The sequence below is a fragment of the Protopterus annectens genome, chromosome 17.part0 (genome assembly GCF_019279795.1).
Source record: "Protopterus annectens isolate FY-2018-M chromosome 17.part0, PAN1.0, whole genome shotgun sequence".
Lineage (NCBI taxonomy): Eukaryota > Metazoa > Chordata > Ceratodontiformes > Protopteridae > Protopterus > Protopterus annectens.
In genome coordinates, this window is record NC_056751.1 from 424295794 (window position 1) to 424318185 (window position 22392).

A 22392-nucleotide genomic window follows, 5' to 3' on the forward strand; every position below is an offset into this window, starting at 1 on the left:
TTAGGCCTAGACCACGATGTCCCCCAATGTCACTTCTGTGCTTTGTTCAATGCCAGAACTATCCATCATTGGGCCCTTATTATAGCTAGATATTTTCACTTGCAGTCCTAGAACTCCGATATGGCTTCGGTAAGCCATCTGGCAGCAGATCTTCTGAAAAAACGTAAAGATAAAGACAGAGACAGACCACACAGGTCCAAACCTACTGATGACGCTTCCGTTAAGCTAGTCGTCAGTTCTCCGGTCCTCAGTGAGGCGCTTTCGCAGCCCCTGATGCCTGCTTCTGTGGATTTACAGGCCACTAACGATACCCTTTTGGAGTCCGGTATGCCGCAAAACTGTTCTTCGACTAAGGATCTGTGGTTGTCTCTACCTTGGATGGGTCCAGAGCCACTGAGGAGGCACTGGCTTCCGAGGAAGTCCTTTGCACTACCGAGTCTCACCACAAACTGACGTCTTCTTTGCGACTATTGTTCTTTCAAAAACTACTGAGTTTCTTAGGCCCAGGGTATGAACCACACCCAAGAAACAGACAACCCAATCTCATGCACCTGCTTCCTTGCCACAGTCTCAAATGCTTAAAATGGCGGAAGACCTTATCATGCTGATCAGGGAAAGCCAAGCTGCCCCCTCCAAAAGGAAAATAGATCTGTCTCCTGTATTTTTGTCTGAACAAGAGTCAGATGACTCTGATGCATCTGAATATGAAGACATGCAACCCCTCTCTATTTATGAGGATTCTGATGCAGAGGATTCCATCCCTTCCACCTCTTTCCCAGAGGATTTTTCCTTTGGGGAAACCCTTCATACCTTAAGGGAACATTTCCATGGGAGAGTCAGGACTACCCTCAGTCTACAAAGAGACTCAGGGAATTCTTAGATCTTCCACAGCACAGACCCTTACCCATCCCCCCAGTCCTGGATGTTGTGGAGGATGTTTTCCTGGAATCCAGTTTGACTCCTGACACCCTCCCTCCTGCACCCAGAAAACCAGACAGGTACTATAAAGTCCCTGACTCTCACAAATTTCTTTTTAAAAATCCTACTGCTCACCCTGAGGTAATTTCTCAAGGGCCTAAAGGAATTAAAGCAACTTCTACTAAGAATCCCACTCCCTCAGATAGGGATTCCCAAGCACGAGACAGATGTGGTAAAAAAATATACACCTCAGCTACTCTTGCTATCAGGGCACTAAATTGTCAGTTCCATATGCTAAAATTTCAGCAGCATATCCTGGAACTCCTCAAACAAAAAATGTCTTCCTTTCCTGCTTGTGCAGAATCTAAAAAGTTACAAGAGTTAATGCATTCTGCAAGTCAAGCAACTAAACACACTTTTCACTGTGGTTTTGATGCCCTAGAAGCTTCTTGCAGGGCAGCAGCCACCGGATTTTTCATTAGAAGGCATGCATGGCTTAAGGAACAGCCCTTGCCAGACCATGTCAAATCTAAGTCATTGGATGCCCCCTTGCACAAAGATAACTTATTTGGCACTAAGGCAGATGGAAGAAAAAGCAAAATCTATGCAGACAGTTAAGGATTTCTTACAGGTCCAACCACCCAGGTTCAGCAGGCATTGTCCCACTAAGCACTGGTCCTTTCCTTCTCCCACTAAGCCAGTCCAGCCCAAAGCCCAGGGAACCAGACCCCCCCAGACAGCAGCCACAGGGAATGCAGAGATCTCAGCAGTGGACTACCTCCACTACAAAACCAAGGAGTTCTAAGCCACCCACTTATGATAAGAACACACAATGGCTCACCTCCCCCACCCCCTCCTCTGCCCACCTTCACTTACCCCTAGGAGGATAACTCTCCTTTCACACAAGCACCTAGGCCACCATTACCAGCGGCAGCTGGGTTCTCAACATAGTGTTCCAGGGATACAAATTTTCTTTCAACACCCTTCCTACCCCAAAAGGGTTCCCAGATCTACCTCCAAACCAGTGGGCAGAGGCACAAAAGCAAGTTCTTTCCCTGCTCTCTATGAGGGAAGTAGAGCACGTTCCTGCAGAACAGAGGCCAAGGTTTCTACTCCAGACTTTTTCTGGTACCCAGAAAAGAGGGCACCTGGTGCCCCATCCCACCCAAAGGATTATATTCCTGGCAGCAAGCCTGGACACAGCATCCCAGATGGCATTCCTTACATCAGAAAACAAAATTTCCTGACAGCCTACTTCTCTCAATTAGCCACCAGACCTCAGCTATCTGCAAGAAGTTCCTGCAAGCTCTGGGGTTCATGGCATCTTGCATACTACTCATTCCATATGCCAGACTGTACATGAGGAAACTTCAGTGGTACCTAAAAAGCCTTTGGTGTCAACACTCTCAAGACCTGGAGACTTTTATACCTGTAATTCTTTGCCACAGAAAAGATTTTCTTTGGTGGGCAACAGCATGCTCCCACAACAAGGGACAACCTTTTTTACCACCACCTACTGCCCAGACGCTCCCCACAGATGCATCAGACTATGCATGGGGTGCACACCTGGACGGCAGGTGCATAAAAGGCCAATGGAGCCCACAGCAAATCCCCTCTGCACATCAACCAAAAAGTGACGATGGCTGTCCAGAACACCTTGATAGCTTTCAAGCCCCTTCTCTCCCCAGGGGCTCTCCTGATCAAAACAGACAACACCACTGTAATGTGGTATATTAACAAGCAGGGAGGGACTAACTCCTACCCTCTATGCAGTCTGGCCATAACCCTTTGGCACACAGCCTCTGCCATGCAACTCCACCTGTTAGCGCAATTCCTACTAGGTTCTCTCAACTCTCTGGCAGACCAATTAAGCAGAAATCTTCTGGACCCACATGAGTGGCAGCTTAACAGAAGAACCTTCACCCTAATAACTCAGAAATGTGGCGCCCCGAAGGTCAACCTCTTTGCCTCCCACACCAATCATCAGCTCAGCAAATTCTGCATCAGGGAGCATCATTGCATGACTTGGAAAGTGGATGCCCTGTGCTTCCCGTGGATCAGTCTATCCGTCTGTGCCTTTCCTCCACTACCTCTCATTCCCAGGGTACTGCTCAAAATAAAGGAGGAAAAACCAAGAACAATTCTTATAGCTCCAGACTGGCCTTACCAGCACTTGTACCCCTTGCTGCACAGCCTGTCCCCACTGCCACCATGGCATCTTCCTCAGATTCCAAACCTCCTGACCCAGAGGGAAGGGGAATTCATGCATCCCCAATTGAAGACACTCAGTTTGACAGCTTGGCTTATTCCCTAACTTCCGATAAATCTGCCAACCTGAGTAAACAGGTTCTAGATGTACATGGGGCCAGAAGCCCTAGCACTAGAAAGTCTTATGCTGACAAATGGAAAAGGTTCTGCACCTGGATTCAGGCTATGGGAGCCAATACTGCACAGCCCTCCCTCTCATCCTGGATGACTTAGATGACCTACTACACAGTGGCTTCTCTTTTTCCTCTATTAAAATTCATACCTCTGGTATCTCTGCTCATTTTCCCACTGACCAGCCCCTTTTCTCACACTCCTTGATCAAACAATTCCTACGAGGGGCTAGCAACTTGAGGCCACCCAGAAGAGCACCAACTCCAGCTATGGACCTTAAGTTTGTGTTGGAAAAGCTCACCCCTGCCCCCCCCCCCCCTTTGAACCAGCTTCTTCTGCAGGGCTAAAAGTTCTCTCCTGGAAGACAGCTTTCCTCCTGGCCATCACTTCAGCCAGAAGAGTCTCCGAGCTGCAAGCACTCTGTGGAACCCTTCATCATCTTCCATGCTGACAGGGTATCCCTCAGGACTAACCCATCCTTCATACCCAAGGTGGTGTCCAGTGTGGCTCTCAACCAATCCATTCATTTGCCCACCTTTTTTCCTAATCCCCAGAAAAAGGGGGAAAGGATCCTGCACTCTCTAGATGTGCACATACAGCTCAGATTCTATCTAGACAGGACTAAATCCTTCAGAACATCTGCTCAATTGCTGATTAGCTTTGCTATAGGTGCAGAAGGCAAAGCCATCTCCAAACAAACCATTTCCAAATGGATAGCACACTGCATCCATTTTTGCTACAAACAACATGGAAAGTCTCCCCCCAAGGGGGTCAGGGCTCACTCCACCAGAGCACCCTCCACCTTTGCAGCTTTCCTCAGAGGAGTCCCCATCTGGGACATCCTGGAAGCTGCCACCTGGACATCTGTTCACACTTTTACCAAACATTAGTACCTGCCTCTCTTCTCTAAATCCAGGGCAGGGTTTGCCTCTGAAGTCTTGCAGGGCATCCTAGCCAGCCCCTAGTTTCCTTGACTGCCTCTACCCTTTTCCTCAGCTTTGGGAATCAACCCAAAATGTGATGACTGCAACAGTGAAACACAAAGAACATAGTAGAGTTGTGTACACTTACCATAAAAGTAGATGTTCGAGTGTATTCACTGTTGCAGTCCTGGTTTCCCTCCCTTCATGCCCCTTTTTTCTTCTCTTTCCTTACAAGGGATATATTGATATTTACTTTCTACTGGTGGGGCTCTTCCACCAGAACCTGGCTTCTACTTGGGGGCTTCTGACAGGTTAGGGCATGAAAAACTGATATAATGGTGTCGGCTGCCTTATTTTATACTACTGACGACCTGACATCAGTCCTGAAGCGACAGCAACTGACACAGAAATACTATGCCTCTGGTATTCGGGAAGGCTGAGGGCTCCCTGGCAGGGATAACCCAAATGTGATGACTGCAACAGGGAATACACTTGGACATCTACCTTTATGGTAAGTGTACACAACTGTACTTTCTTCATTTCACTGTCTGCAAGAAAAGAAGAGAAGTCAGGGAGTCTTTTGGTGTCAGGCTGGCACCAGTTATACCTTGGTTGCTGATGGTTGACCCTGCTGTGGCTGAATTTGGATCCTTGGACTATTCATCATTTTTCCCCCAGTATCGCTTTTGTAGCACTTACAATCACTAAGGACTAGGGAATAGACATGTCTTTTGTGGATACAGTGTTGTCTTCTGTTGACAAAAGAGAATCACTCTTGTTGGTCTCTGGGGAACGGGCAGGTGAAGGCCTACAACACAGCCGCGAAAGGGACTCTGAATCCAGGGAGAGTCTGCCTGCCTCGAGTCAGTCTGTTCCAGGGTGTCAACCATGAAAAGAAAAGTAAAAGTAAAAAATGTGGCTTTTCCTGTTTCTATTTCCATGAGGTTACAGTAATCTAAACTACTTGGGTCGAATCCCACACTAACCGGCCAGCTTTTCAAAGTTTGAGGGCACCCTCCACATGATCTAACTATAAGGAGCTCAAGAAAAACTGCCTATAAAACAGTTGTAGCACCAAGCACTTCAGCGCTTCCTGCCTTGCAAGTGAACTTCTACAGTGAGCTTTATGGAACTGATGGTTGGCTATTGATCCTTTAAGCCTGGAAGAAAAGTCCACTGTTGGGGAAAACTTCCATACTATTTCTTTTTTGTGAATGCTTATGTGAGCAAAATGAGTAAACATCTGTTTTTGACTTTATTTCTACATGTTTACATGATTATGTAAGGTTTTGGTGGTAGGAGAAGAAGCGTATGCTTTTGATGACTGTCAGTATATTTTTGTACCTCAGAGCCAATGTTTTGATATTTTAGGGATTACTGACTCTCTCTCAGGCTCTACTACCTGTCCTCAAGAAGAGAAATCTACTCAGGGAGTCTTTTGGTGTCAAGCTGTGGCTGAATTTGGATCCCTGGACTATTCATCATTTTCCCCTAGTCCCTCTATTATAGGACTTACAGCCACAAAGGACTAGGGGATCAACACATCTTTTTCTGCTACAGGGTAGCCCTCTGGGCAAGGGAGAGCCACTCTTGTCAGTCTTGGAGGGAAGGGGTAGGTAAACGTCTACCACATAGATGGGATGGAAGCCTGAACCCTGGGAGGGTCTGCCTGCCTTAAGTTGCTCCATTCCAGGGTGTGTCCAATGAAAACAAAAAACAGCAAAAGTAAAAAATCTGGCTTCTGTTTCTTTTTCCATATTCAGAGAAGATAACTAGGACTTGCTAGGAGCAAGCCTTTATCAAAACCCTCTCTCCATAAGTCCGCCCAGCATTCAGAGCACTATGTCTGGACAATTCCCATCAGTTTCTCCTGCCAGCCAGGTCGATCTGGGCATACTGAGACAGTGTAGCAACTGCCTCATGTTTAACGACAGCCCTCTTCTCCTAGCACATAATTCTTCTACTTGCACGAAATGCATGTACATCAGTAACCTGGCGTCTATGCTCTCTTGCATCACAGCCAGTACTCCTGACGAAGAGGAGTTTGCCAGCACAAACACCATACCACCCACATCACATAGCCAAGCACAACACACACACACACCTATGCAGAGGCCCTCAATAAAAACTTACCTAAACAGGAGAGACCTCCAAAACACACTCACAAACACTCCACACACAACACCAAACACATCACAGACAGCAGACAACACACCAGTGTCTCACAAGCACAGCCCATAAGACAAAACAAACCATGATAGCCCACAAGACATAACAATAAACCAAACATACTAGTCACTGGTGATTCAGTTGTGAGACACACTGATATCCCCCTCATCAGGCTCGACAAGGAGAAGGTCGCAGTCAGTTGTTTTTCTGGTGCCAGAATCCGCCACATCACACATGCACTTAAGTCTCCAAAACAAGTACAAGTACAATTCTATCATTGCCCATGTTGGTGTGAATGACTTGAGACATACCTCCCTGGACTATATGAAGAGAGATATGACTGAGCTCTGTATGTGTCCCAGGCAGGTATGATGCTAGCCCTCAGCAACATCTTACCTTCACCAAGAATGATACCACAATACCAATAAAAAATAATTGACTTCAACAACTGGCTTAGTTTCTAGTGTTATTCCAGGGGGATCCAGTATCTGTCTGCCTGGGATGACATGGTCAACAGAACTCAATGCTTTACCAGAGATGGCCTCCACCTCTCACCACTGGGTTTCCAGATCCTGGCCAAGGCTCTCGCCTTCCCCATTGTGCCTTTTTTTTAGGCTATGCCCCAAAGACAAATCTTCCAACATAAAAGATCTGCCAAAAAGCGGGTTTATATTGTAACATAGAAGTCTCATAACTTCGAATGCTACAATATCGAAACCACTACATCGAAAGTGGAAAATAGCAAAGCCACAGAACATCGAAATCTTGCCATGGGCAAGATTTCGGTGGGCCATTCCACGGCTTCGCTATTTCTGCCACTTTGGTATGATAGTTACGGACCTTAGGGTTAGGAAGCAGGTTAAGTTAAGTGGATAGGTAGTACTGTATGTATAGTTTAGTGTAGGGTTACAGGTAGGGTTTTGTAAAGTGTATGCGTGTGTATTATTTAGTTTGTTTAGGTATAGCTCCTTAGGGTAAGTGTGTGATAGTTACGGACCTTACGGTTAGGGAGCGGGTTCAGGTAAGTGGATAGGTAGTACTGTATGTATGGTTTTATTGTAGGGTTAGAGAAAGGGTTTTGTAAAGTGTATGTGTGTGGATTATTTAATTTTTGGTGTGCTTGTGTTGTGTGTATGTTTCTTGGAACAGCAAATTTTTTCCCTGGGAAAAAAATCACTGTTCTGAGCGTTCAATGTTATCACATTTCGAACTTCCAAGTTTGAACTTCTGGTGTTGGATATTTTGGAAGTTCAATGATGTGATATACACCCCAAAAAGCAAAATGAAGGTCGTGCTGCTTACCGCTAGGACCCTTAACATGAAAATGCACTCACTGGAGGCTGTCCTTGCACTGGAAGATGCTGATGTCTGTGTGGTCATGTAAACTTGGTTCAGGGCTGTAGAGAGCACCTCTGCCTTACCAGGCTATGCCTCATTCTACACATTCTGACCCCAAGCTGAAGTCGGGAAGACTAGGGGTGGTAGAGTTTCTATCTTTATTTAGAACAGGCAAACCTCCAGACTGGTTTGCCAACACGATGCACTGGAACTTCTCCAGGTGCAACTAACAGTTGGCAAGACACCCATCCAAGTTATAGCCAGCTATAGACCCCCCCATGACTCAAGATACCCATTCCTCTTACCTGGATCTACTTGAGTCCATTAAGGTACCCCTTAACACACTGATCCTTGGTGACTTCAACTACCCTATCATAGACTGGGTGAACTATTCCTGCACTAATGCATTCACTCAATGATTCCTTGACTTCATCAGTTCTAACACACTAGACCAGCTTGTCTCATCTCCCACAAGGGGAGATAACATTGTGGACTTGGTTCTCACCAACATAGGTGACCACTGCACCACTTCAATACTATGTTCTTCCCTGGTGAAATCAGATCATTGGACTGTCTCATTTGAAGTTTCTGTCCTACCCAACCATATTCAAGCTAAAAAACTTCTCAAAAGCTGACTACAACCGCCTAAGGGAGGGTATTTGTAGTTTCACACCACCGCCCACCTCAGAGGATGCAGACAACTATGCTGAACAGCACGCAATGCAGTATACAAGAACCTGTACAAGTGCATGGACTCAGCCATACCCAATAGAACTAAAACCTGCTCCTCAACAAAACACAGACCTATTTGGTGGACATCCTCCTTCAACAGGCTTTACAACAATAGGAAGAAACTGTTGTCCAAGGGTAAAAAGGAACATATTCCAAATTGGAAAAAATCCCTCCTTAGCCTCAACAAGCAAATTAGATCACTAGTGAAAGCCTCTGAAGCAAATTATGAATCAAAACTAGCCTCCAAAACAAAGGGAAACCACAAAGCCTTCTTCAGTTATGTCAGGAACCTCCATGGCAAAGCCCGGGTTTGCTCCAAATTAGTACTTAACAGTATCACTTACACCAGTCCTGTTGACTTAGCCAATATGCTAGCAGATAGGTTCAGTGCAAACTTCACCCCCCATCCCCTTAAAGGCCCTTTTGACATCCCACTACTTGTCCTGTACTTCACTTCTCCATAGATGAAGTGCTAAAGCCCTATCCAGGGCAAAGAACACAGCTTCCGTGTGACCTGATACTATCCCAGGCTGTATTCTGCACCATCTCCAACAAGAACTGGCTTCGCCATTGAGCACCCTATTCAACCACAGCCTAAGTACAGGCTTCATTTCAGCAGAGTGGAGAACTGTCATTGTCATCCCCATGCACAAAAGTGGTGCCACTACTGACCCTGGAAACTATCACCCCATTAGCTTGACAAGTCTGATCTGTAAAGCCATGGAGTGTATTATTATGGATTTCATAAACAAGGGCACAGGCAATCTCCAAGCATATGACCCCATGCAGTTTGGATTCGTTAAGGGCAGATCTTGCCTGCTGTACCTGGTTGACATCTTTGAGACTGTCACCAAGGCCCTGGATGAGGGAAAGTTGGTGTATACAGCTTACCTCGATCTGGCCAAGGCCTTTGACACAATCCTCCACTTGGGCATCATCAAAAAGCTAACACAACTTGGCGTAAATCCCTAGCTCATCAAGTGGGTTGCCAAATGTTTCACTGACAGCACCCTCAAAGTCAAAATAGGTGCCTCTAACTCTGATACCAGACCTGTCACTAGTTGAGTTCCAAAGGGATCTGTCCTGGGATCCCTGGGATCTCTTCTGTTTGGCATCTACTTCTCAGAGGTCAAGGGAAAGACAAAAGGCCTGTGTCTGACCAAGTTTGTGGATGACTGTAAGTTGGGTTAACATACTGCAAGAGGGTCTCACAGCAACTAATGACTGGTGCCAAAGTCATGGCCTCAAGCTAAATGCATAAAAGGTATCATCATGTCATTCAGCAAAAACACGGCCCCTACTGATTACCACATCAATGGCAAACCCTAAGCACACAACCTGTGGTGAGAGACATGGGAACTCAGGTAGATAACCTCACATTCGACTGTCATGTAGTGGCAGTGGTCAGAAAAGCCTTTTACTTGGTTCATCTCATAAGTAAAGGTATTGCAGCCAGAAGAAAGGAGGTTATTACCTCTCTATACTCCTCCCTCATTAAACCAATAATTGAGTATAATGCCCCGTTTGGTATGTACCTCTCCAAACATCTGCACCAACTGGAAAGTCCACTGAAATATCTCACAAAAAGAATCCATGGCCTCCAACACCTGTCCTATGCGGACAGGCTCAAATCACTGTCACTGTATTTGGTATCATACAGATTGCGCAGGGGTTATCTGTGTCTTAGTTACAAGACAATCTCTGACCCTGCCCTATTAGAGATGCTTCATATCCATAAGTCTAACTCCTCATGCATTACCCACTCAAAAGACCTGAATTTAATATGCAACATCAACAAAACCTGCTGGAGAGACAGGTTTGTCTCCCAGAGGCTGCCTGTCTCTGGAATAGACTTCCCATACTGGATGGGAAACCACAAATTTGTCCCAGGGGTACCGCCTGTGTCCCTCATTGACAGGGGTGACAGGTGCTGACTAAGGTTTATTTTTGGGGATAAACTCTTGGCTAGACTTGTAAGGGCCCCAGTGCCACAAGCCTAGTAACCTCATATTATCCCATGAATTAATTTCTGCTTTTACTTCTCCCACTTCATCTACAGGAAAGTAAAAATAAAATAAAAAAGGTTCCCCCACTTTCTGACTTTGATTTAGTCAGATGGTCAAGGCTTGGAGGAAGAATGCTGTGCTTCAGGGTTTTCTTCTCAACCTAAAGATTCAAATTTTGGGGACAGTGTTGCTTCAGATTTACCTCCAGAAGACCTTTCTTTTTTTAACTTTATCTAACATGAAAGAGTTTTTTTCAATGGGATCAGAATGAAATTCCTAGTGCTCAGCAAATGCTTTATGTTTTGGAGTAGCTGTACCCTCCCATTCCTCCCTTTTTTTTGATGCATTGCCAGGTGTGGATATGTATAGCAATGTGAATATACTGTTCCTCTCATTTTACCTGTATTTTTCTAGCACATTTTGTCTTTTAAGGTTATTGCCTCCCTTCTTGGGAAAAGAAAGCTCTGAAGACATTGGTGCTCTAACTGCTCTGCTCAACCTCCTTGCAGTTAGAGTGGAAGGTATTCTTAGGCTTTGAAAAGCTTTGAAAAGCTGTGTGTTTGCTCATATCCTTTACAGGATATGATCTCCAGTAGCTTAGGGTTCGGCAACAGTGATCTTTTTTAGAACATCTATTGTTATGGTAAGTTTACTTAAACGACTCTACTTTTTTGCCCATCTTCTTTTCTGAAAAATGCTAACTTACCGAACCTTAGCAATACCTTTTAAATTATTCAGGATGACGCCCAAGATATTAGTAGTGAACTACCCTTTGGATACCAAGAGCAAACTTAAACCAATTTACCACAAATATTTGCTGTTTTATTGCATGCAAATGAAAACGCTGCTAAACAAAGTACTTCTATCTTGTTGAAATAGACACTTCACATCTGGTAATGTTAAGTAAAAGTAAAAATAAAACTGAGAAAGGCAAAAGCAACATTAATAAGTGCTGCCCTTAATACGTTTGAGAGTAACTGAGGTAAAAGGTTATATTCACTCTGAAGGAAATTACCTTAGAGGAAGCGAGGAAGAGTTTTGCAATATTTTAATAAAACTTTGAACATCTGGTTTCCTTTTTGCTTTCAGGTTGTTGGTTTTGCCAACCGTCTCCTAGCTTCCATGTTTTTTTTTCATTGCATGTATTTTCAGCCACAACAATAAGAAAACTATGTGTGGATACTTTAACATTTACAAATTCTCAGCCTGCTCATTATGTCCATGGTCACAGTAGGTTTAATGAAGACAAATATCAATATTATTTCATTTTTTGGGTGTAAGTAGGCTTGAAAAAGCAGCAGCAATTATTCACAGCACAGGCTATATTATCATTAACCCTGGTAAGAGGAAGTCTGGTTGCAAAGCTGTCCCTTTTCTTTTTCAGCTCTCTCATCATAAACAACTGTGTCCTTACCGTTTCTTTAAGAGTGCACTGAAGTCCAGTTCCCCCGCATCTTCTTTTGCTTCTCCACTAGAAATGAAAAAACAAAGAAAAATAGAAAAATGAAAAACCAAGTCAGGTTTTCACAAGTGTAAACAGTGAATGATATTAAAACCAATTATCTGTATGCCAGGAGTGCTTGCATTACTGAAGTAGTTACAATATATAGAATGTGCTGGAAATGCTACCTAGGAGATCTCTTCATTGGACTATATATATATATATATATATATATATATATATATATATATATATATATATATATATATATATATAGTGTTCAACAACTGCAACTCATTGCTACAGCAAAATGAAATACAATAAAAATGCATTTCATGGTAAAAAATTGTCTTATGTTCTAGTAAAATGCTGAATGTATATTGTTTACTGTTTTATAGAGAACACTGATTAACAGCTGGCTTGTACCCTCTCCTGAAAATACTTACCAGTGACTGCCGGTACTTAGGAGTGAAGCCAATAAACGTGAAACCTTTTCTAATAATTTAAGTACTGCAGCCCATGGATTCAGAAAGAATCGCCCTACTTGTGTAGATTGCCTACAGCAGATAGGTCACTTTAGATGATTGGTGGAAAATGTGATACAGAGAAAGCTATGGCTGCAATGAGACAGACCTAATTATCAGTTCATTAACATGTCTTTGAATGATACTTTTTTTACTACTAGTGCTTTCATACCTGTGAAAGCAGAAGTGTTTATAGTGGCAGTCCATGCATCACACTGGCACAGTCAACTCCCTACAGTTACTCAAGCACACAGACGCACAGGTAGTAGTGCATATTTGTATTTATTTTCACGCATACAGTCCCAGACAACCCCCCCCTGCAAATCCACTCAACAACAACCCCTCCCATTGATCCCACTTAAGTGCACAGGCACACATTCACCCACATGCATGCTCCGACACTCACACACACACACACACACACACACACACACACACACACACACACACACACACACACATACACACACACACACACACATATAGTAATGCACATCACCTCCATGTCGTCACTGGACTTCGCTGAACTTACTTGCACTGTGACTTCTAAGTCATTGCGTGACCTTCAATTTTTGATGGTGTTAAAAATTTTCCTTCACTTATGATAATTTATGTAGCTGAGTGAGTGTGTAAATCAGGAGCTGTAGACATTTTTGGGACATGGCTAATTAGGATTAGACACTCCCTCAGATTGTCTCATTACCTTGTAGCTTGACCAAATGGACTGCCTTCTATGCCAATGCTCCAGTTAACTGGAAACCTCAGGAGCAGGGTGGTCTATGAATTGGTAGGAGATATCATGACTGGGAAGATGCTGAGTTCAAGGGCAAGTTTTGATTGGCTGCTTGTTACTTTTTTTTTACTTTATTTTTTACTGTGTTGTATGGCTGTGTGCTTCTTTTGCAGAGCTTCACCACACTGCACATTTGAGCTGATGGATTTGCTGGATTTGACCACTTTGTGATCTTTCCGAAGCATTTTTGAGCAAGTTAAGATGATTTTTAGGATTAATTCTGCTTGATGTGGTATTTTTGTGCTTGGAACAGGTTTTGCATTTTGCTCACATGAAAGAAGGAGGAATTTGCCATGTTTTGACTATGTATTTGATCTGGGCTAGCTAGCACTTCAGATTTCAATTGGCTGCTTGTTCCTTACTGTTGACTTTATTTTCTGCTATGTTGCAGGATGTGTACTTGTTTGAGAAGAGCTGCACCATGCTGTGCTATATGAAACCGTACATACAACTGTGTCACATGAAGCAGTACACTCTGCCATGTCACAGTTGCACTGCACTATGCTGTAGTACATGAAGCAGTACCCACAGCCATGCCACAGTTGCACTGCACTATGCTGTGCCACATGAATCAGTACACACGCCATGCCACAGTTGCAGTGCACCATGGTGTGCCACATGAAAAAGTACACACAGCCATTCTACAGTTGCACTGCACTATGCTGTGCTACATGAAGCAGTGCACAGCACAGTCGCACTGGATCATGCTGTGCCACATGAAGCAGTACACACAGCCATGCCACAGTTGCAATGCACTATGCTGTGCTACATGAAGCAATACACACAGCCACACCACAGTTGCACTGCACTGTGCTGTGCAACATGAAGCCATGCCACAGTCACACAGCCATGGTGAGCAGTAATCAGTAAGTGCATGTGCCTCTTGCACTAATTCAGGTGACTAGAAATCTAGTCTTCAAACAGCTGCTGTTTGCTTAGTGTCATGCTGAATACGTATTTGTTGCAGTTACATCAGTACCTTCCAATTCTATTCACCATCTGTAGCAATCCTGTCTGTACTTTTGTGTAACATCAACACTACTTTAAATTGTTATACTGAATTGTTAAAGTTTTTGTGACTTGCAATGCCTGTAATCCGAGTTATGTATGTCATATAATATTTTCTATGTTTTGAGGCACCCATGCATTTAACTTGTGTCATTTTCTCACCATATAGTACTGAAAACATTGTTATCTGTTGTCTGCTTTTTGCTTTGATTGTGATTCACTTTTGCATTGCACCAGACTACCGTTGATGCATCTCATGACTGTCACTAAAGTACTTTTTGGTTTCCTTGGGTTTCTTGTTGATTTAAACTTAAAGTGAATATCAGTAAAAGATCTGTTATTTCAGCATCGAGTGTTTGGGAAAATTCTGTTCACGGTGACTGGCTAAATTGAAAATTTCATACCCAACTCCATGGCATAGAGAGGTGATGCCCTGACTACAATCAAAGTAACTCAAGATCTTTTAGCAGCTTGGGCTTAGCTGGAGAGGTTAGTAGTGAGTAGTCTGTATTAGCTTGCACATTCTGGAGGAAAGGAAGTGGTTCAGTGGCCTAAAATGTCAGTGCCTAATGTAGGCAAAGGTGTACAGCATGCAACATATGGGGTGGAGACATGAACCTAGCTCTGCTTAGCCGTATTTATGTGGTAAACTTAATGGTACATATATGGAAATACATGCATTGCAAAGGAAGATGTAGCAGGTCCTCATGTCTGTAAGCATGGACATCTGCTTGTGGGAAGGAATTAAGGATAGAATAAGAAGAACCCTGAAAGCTATCTGCATGATGGCCTTCTGTGATTGGCTATAATTCAAGGAATGAATGGGTTGATTGACTGCAGGAGGGATAATAGTCTGTAGTCAGCAAAGGATAAAGACTAACAGAAAAAATGCAAAATTCATTGGCAGAAATGATTGGTGGAGTCTATAGTCTTCTTCTTCTTCTCCTTTCGGCTTTTCTCATTAGGGGTCACCACAACAGAACAATGGTCTGCAGAATGATTGGCAGTGGGGTTTTATTGTGTTCAGTTACCAGCCTGGCACCCAACCTTCCACAGAAGGCACACACACACAACTAGGGCCAATTTAAAGTGTCCAGTCCACCTGCTGCATGTCTTTGGAATGTGCGAGGAAAGCAGAAGACCTAGAGGAAATCCACATGAATGCAAGGAGGACATGTACAGTCTGCATAGCAGGCACCCCAGCCAAGAACTGAACTGGAGAACCTCTTGCTGTGAGGTGCCAGCTCTAACCGCTACACCACCAGGTGGATTCTACAGTACATCTATGAAATATATCTTTTCTCCACAGTTATCAATAGTGCAACAACATTGACGTATTTAGATGTGGGGGTGTACAAATCTTCACAAGGAGGCTCTGGCCCAGCAGTACCAAATTTATAAGGGATTTCGTTCAAAGGAGTATTTTTAATGATATACTCTTTTGTAATCTGGCTGTTGAATAGCACTTCACCTCAGCTACTCTTTTGACAAATTGTCCTTAATACCTCATTTACATGGAAGATTTTGGAGTAGTATGGTTTTATTTGGAGTGTAGTGGTGGTGATTCTCATAGGGTGTTCAGAATCATCCACAATATTGTCTGTAAAATGTTGTAATTTTTGTGATGCTGCAATGCAATGGCAGAAAATGACATATCTATTTGTCAGACTTGCCCTTTTGATGGATCTGGCATTGTATCTGCTTTACCATTTGTCCCACACCATATTTAAGGCTTCAGCAAACGTACAGTGTGCTAACGCATTTCTTAGCACATTCCATTCACTCTGTATACCTTTTACATGAAGAAGTATTTTCTTACAGCGATACTAAAGTTGGTACTGTCACTCTCATAATTGTGTCCCTTCTCTGTTCCTTTCAACTGACAAATATTTTCTCAGGATGTCCAGATTCCTGATGAAATATTGTTGTTCTGTTCCTCATAAAATTTATGTTTTTTTTCGGGCAAATCATCGAGGATTGAAGTCAGTAAGTAATGACTGCCATTTGAGTTTCAGACTTCAAGACCTTCACAGAATGCATGCTGACATAAATCCTGTTACTCTAGCAACTTTCTAAGTTTATAAGAGCAGTGATTAAAATCTGACCCTGATTTCTGGCCTTTGTCCTTCAATTATTTGGGCTTTCTCCAGATTTCTTGTGCTCAGATGTAGAGAGGTATGCCCTGTTCTTCTGCATTACTCCTGTTCAGTTTGATGACTCTTCATTGCCATCTTAAATGTGTATATACACATATCACTTCCCACCTCCTCTTCCCCTACAGACTGAACATCTACAGTTACACAAGCTTTTTTTTTCTTCTACTCCTTTCTATTCCTCTTTTCCCTTATTCCTGTGATGATTATTTGCATTTTCTTGACTAATACATAAGATGAAAGTAAATACATTCAGATAATCCTGTATGCTGGTCTTAAAGATCAAGTGCAACGTTTGTTTACCGTTACTTTTTGTTATAATTACACCCTCATCTTGCAAAGGGAGCTTTCTTATTCTAAAATGTGTAGTTTTTACTTTGGTTACGTCAGTGGACCTATATTCAGTAAGTTTAATGATGTGGTTTCTGTTTACTGTATCCTGATCAACTGTCAAATAATTGCCTGATTCCATGTCACCCAGCCCCTTTTTCTTATGTTGCATTAGAGGACATAAACAGTTCTGTAGGGGGCTGGCATGTTTTCTTTAGTCTGCAACAGACTTTATTACAAAATAAACCGAATAAGCACAGTCAAGTTACTCATTCCTACAATAAATCACTAAATAAACATATCCATATTCAAGTGAAAGGTAACAAAAGTAAGATGGAACAGGTGAAGATTCTTAGTAGGGTATATGTTTTTTGGCATACACTGTAATAAAACAGATGTACAATTAACAATTAACTGTCTACCAATTGATTTTGGAGAAAACTATGGATGTGTGAATCCCCTCAGTGACAGACATGCTTACTATACAGTCTGTTTGTATGTTATATGACAAGGAATTAGTGGTGAAAAGAACACATTTGGAGTAATTTGTGCAACTATGAAAATAATGACTCTTAAGTGATCATTCAAAGCAGACAATGGTTTACTACAGTGTGACAAAGTGTGTTATACTGACGTGTCTAACAGCTTTTAAATCTGTTAATTCCATAGGGGAGAACTTAATTTGCCTTCTGCCCATACCTCTCAGCCCCCTGATTTTGCTCTTAGGTTTCCCTTTCCACTGTAAAGCTTTTGAATTTCTGGTAAATCACTGAGAATTGCAGTCAGTCAATAATGCCAGACAGAGTTGTGTGCTTCCTGTTGTTCAGAAAATACATGTTGATGCAAAACTTGTGCTATTAACTTTTTTAAATGAATTAGAGACATATCCCTAATTTGAGCATTTGACCTCCCATTGGTATTGGATTAGTCCACAATTCATAATCAAAGAAGTTGAAAGGTATGCTACTGTCTGTTCAACAGTGCTAATTGCTTTTACCAACTTTCAAATCTGGTGAAACACTTCACTTTCCTATGGTTTCTGTTTCTGTCTTTTCCCCCTGTAACTGGCATTCTGGATTAATCCAGAATGCATGTGATTGACACATTTATAGTATTTTTCCATAAAAGTGATCAATCGATCAGTTGGTTGACGATTTATTAATTTTACATCTGTTTCATTACGTGTTTGCAAACCAATATACATATTACTAAGAATCTTATGATGATACATCTTACTAGTGCTACCTTTTACTTGAATATAGGTGTGTTTATTTGTTGATTTCTTGTCTGAGAAACTCACAGCCCTGCATTCTAGTTACGTAAGCAATAACCCATGCCTGGGTGTGGGTAATGCTGGATTTACCCACGGTTGGTGTGGTTTGGTCACAAGGGTGAAGCCCAAGCGGCCAAAGAAAGACAACCGTGGGTAAATCCAGCATTACTCACACCCAGAAGTGGGTTATTCCTATTATACAATGACATTATTTAAGAAAAAAATACTTACATTTCTTAAATAATGGAATTGTATAATGCCTCCGTGCTGGCCTTCCGCAGCTGTCCGGTATTCTGCGGCAGTTCTGATGTACTGGATATGCATATGCTTACACAGTGCATCAGAGCTGTGTGTGGAAGCAATGAAGAAAGGAAGATCTCCGATGCTTTTTAAAAGGTGTCTCGCTATGTTAAAAGAGTTTAACATAGCGAGATAGCTTAAAAAAAAGCAACGGAGAAAGGAAGATCTCCGTTGCTTTTTTTTTTAAGTTATCTCGCTATGTTAAACTCGTTTAACATAGCGAGATTACAGCAATAGAGCTCTTCCATTCTCCGTTGCTTCGAAAAACACAAAAAAAATCAAGACTTATACTAATGGAAAAGTCCAGGTGACCGGACCTTTTCTATTAGTATAAGTCAGATTTACAACCGGCACACTGACCAATCAGCGTGGACGTTTTGGAATATTAATGGGGGGGTCATTGTATAATTTGTAATAAAATCTGCTGCAGACTGCAGAAAACATTCCAACCCACTACAAGTCTGTTTCTCCCCTGTATTGCATCATCAGAAGGTGCGGCTGCATAACATGGAATCAGGAACTAACTGGACAGCAGATCAGCATACAGTAAAAGAAACACCAGTTTATTAAACTTAATAAATAGAGATCCACTGAAGTAACTAAAGTATAAACTACACATTTTGGAATAAGAAAGCCCACTTTACAAGATGAGGGAATAATTATAACAATAAGGAATGGTAAAAAAATCTTTTTAAATCCATCAAGGAATACTTTACCTGTTATATTTAGGTGTTCCAATTTATTTGCCTAAATTGACTTTGAATGCTGGCACGTTTGCTGACTGTTTAATGGGGTAAGTACTTAAGTTTAATTAATTTTACCTCCTTTACTATACAGGACAGCAGAAATTTGCATAGTATGCCTGTTATGGCCTGGCAAGTGGCCCTCAGAGTGGTACAATCATCTTTCAGGTATTTGGATTGATTCCTGCTGAATGCACTGCAGCATGTTTTACACTTTCACCCAAGGTGACCATTTTGGTCAGGACCTAAACTAGGACACTTAAGTTGCAACCTGTTTATTAAAAAAAAAAAAGGGGGGGGTCTTTCATGCTAAGTGAAGACCAGCATGCTCCCAAAACATCTAGAATAAAAATACATCATCTTCATTGCTATAATCCTCTCCTTAGTCATGCATCACAGCATTCTGCTGGATGCCAGGATTGGTACCAGCACATTTGACAAGATTAGTCAAAAGAATTTAATAAACTCAAGTTCCAAAGAACAGTGAAACTGTGCAGTTGTGGTGATAAGACAGTTTTGACTTGCCTGAAGGCTGTGCAGTCTCACAGGTACTTTATTTGTAACAGTGAGGGAGTTGGCATGCAGGACAGTGACTGTCCCCTCATGCAAAATAACATTCGACATTGTGTGCTGTTATCCTTATTTTTCTTGTCTACTGTTTTCCCGCTCATGGAATTATTGTTAATCTGCATTCTGTTGATCTTTTATACCACTCTCTCACTACACAAAATGGTTAAGCCTGAATATAAAATTTAAACATATTTCCCCTCCACTCACCCTAGGGGAACTTCTAATATACAAAATGCCTCCAAATTCAACACAAAGTGTACTGCCTTTGTGTTATTTAACTCATTCACTCCAATGGAGGTCAAGAAGTTTGCACTCTAACTTCCAATGGGTGGAGCCTAAGCCTTTTGACAGAATCAAATCAAAAAAATGTTCACATCTATGGAACCATAGGGGCAAACTCTTCAGCACGAACTATTTTTGTAGTGGTAATATTCTTTAGGTTCTAGGTCTTAAACCCGAATTTTATAAGTCACACTAAACACAGTAACTATTATATTTGTAATATTTTGTAAACAACTTACAATATCTCAGTTGTTGTGTCTTTCTGCTTTTCCCGGTTAGGGGTCGCCACAGCGGAACTCCGGTCCGCTAATGATTGGCAGTAGATTTTTACATGCCAAGTTGCTGGCCCTGACATACAACCTTCAAGGAAGATACGCCCATTCACGCATGTCTCCACACAGAAGACTCTCTAGCTGAGAATCTAACAGGATGTCTTATTGTGAGGTGACAATGCTACCGCAGCACCACCACTGCAACAGAACCATTCAAATTACATACATACTGTCAGCAGCATTTTATTCATCTAGCTGAGAGCTTTCATATGAGGCTAAGGAGTTGTGTCTTTGTTACTTGGTTGTTGAGATATTTAGAAAAATGTGAAAATTATATCTATAAATTAATATCATAAAAACAACAGTTAATATATATTTACCTGCACTAGACAGAGGTCAAATATTAATGCAGTTGAGTTTGCCATTGTGTAAGCTTTAAGATGAAATCTTTTAAAACCTTGTACATAGCATGGTTTTGGAATTATTAATGCAAATATGAACAAGCAATATTTGACGTCTAGGTGCGTCAGTAGGAGTTAACTGTAGATGGACCTGAAGGCATCACTCAGATGTAATGAGTTAACTGAACTCAAGCATTCACGTGCCTACCAGTTTTGCAAACAGTGACACTTATCCCTCCAATCTTAAAATTAGTAAACAGACTGGATGTACCCAGAAATATCAGTGATCAATTCCAAATGTAAATGAAGTGAATCCACAGAAAATCACATAGCTAGAGAGTTCCCCCTCCACACTTCTGATCACTTTCCTTGGCCTCTTAGCTTTCTAAGCACTTCACCAATCTGATTCCTACATCCTACTACCTTCAACTAAGGCACTGTATCAAAGGCCTTAATGAATTCTGTAAACACTGCATCCACTAGACTTCCCAATTAGTTTTATAACTGTGCCACTAGTTAGTAATACATGTTACTTTTTATTAAAATGAAATACGTTTACATTTGATAACACTTTGTTAAAGAAATATCAGCACAAAAAAGTGCTAGATAAAAAAAACATTGAATATAAAGGATGCTACAGCTATACTGCAACAGATCTCAATTCTTAACACATCTCAAAAGATCAACATAGCAAGACAAATGTGTTGCACATAAATCTGAAAATCTCTATAACTTCAAGGTCATGGACATTCCCAAACGTTAAGGTGACAACTAAGCTTCTTACACATCGAAAATCCCCACTTTGCAGATCCTGGAAGAGAGAAATGCCTAACCGCTCTGCTACCGTAATGGGCATGCACCAGAAGCCGAGCAGTCACATGGGAAATGTAGTTGCTTCACTAAGGCAGTCGTCATCTTTCCACAACTCCTGTTCCAGTTTTGTTACACATGGGATTGGGTTCTAAACTAGGACATTTCTGCGTCCGAAAGACAACGTTTGGGATTCTGGGACAGAGACTTTCAAACTGGGACTGCCCTGGAAAAACTGGGACCATTGGTCACCTTGCTTTCACCACTGCCTTGTCAGACGTAGACTAGTAGCTCATATCTGAAGTGACTGGTTCATTACTCCCCCACCGACTGACACTCATTCCTGAGATTCATGATCCCTTGTTATAAGACTTTACAATTTTCAACATTAAGCCTCATCTGCCACTTATTCCACCTAGTTAGTCTGTTGAGGATCCTGTCTAGGTGCTCACCCTTCCAGTGTTGGTGTCAGCTGAAGTTGTGCTTTTTCTCACAGTGTGCAGTGGAGCCACTCTATCCACCTTCCATTCCTCTGGCACCTTTTGGCTTCTAAAGGTTCATTTCAAGAATTCTGTAACAGGCTGCTAACAGCACACTTGTCAGATTTTTTGCATTTACTTTTGGGTATGCTGTCTGGTCTTTGGACCTTGGCTTCCTCAAGTCCATCATCATTTTCTCTCTCTCTCTCTTTCTCTCTGTCTTTTCTTCTGACTGTTAGTGATACCCCCAATAAAAGATTTTTTGAGTCTCTTTATTATGAGTATTATGACTGCACTCCTTCAATTCTTTATGAACCACTGGAGCCCTGTCTTAACTTACTTCAGTGCACCTGAAGAAGCCTTTCTTCCCTTGGCAAGTTTATTCTTTAAGTTTGATTTTGTTTTCATTGCTATTTTAGAAGCCCCTTTAGCTTCTTCCTATTACTTTTAACCTTTTCTTTTTTTCATTATTGGGTCTCTGGGAGGACTTTTCCTTTTCACTCACTGCATCCTTTACCTCTGTGGAATGTTGCATTCACTTTCTCTTT

At 42.1% G+C, this 22392-nt stretch overlaps 1 protein-coding gene across 1 annotated transcript in view; it reads right to left on the minus strand.

Annotated features, from left to right (window-relative positions):
• MYBPC2 (myosin binding protein C2) overlaps positions 1–22392 on the minus strand; it is a 591519-nt gene that overhangs the window by 360373 nt on the left and 208754 nt on the right. Inside the window, exon 8 of the mRNA XM_044059467.1 lies at positions 11880–11936. Coding sequence (XP_043915402.1) covers positions 11880–11936 — 57 coding nt within the window. The remainder of the gene's footprint in view (positions 1–11879; positions 11937–22392) is intronic.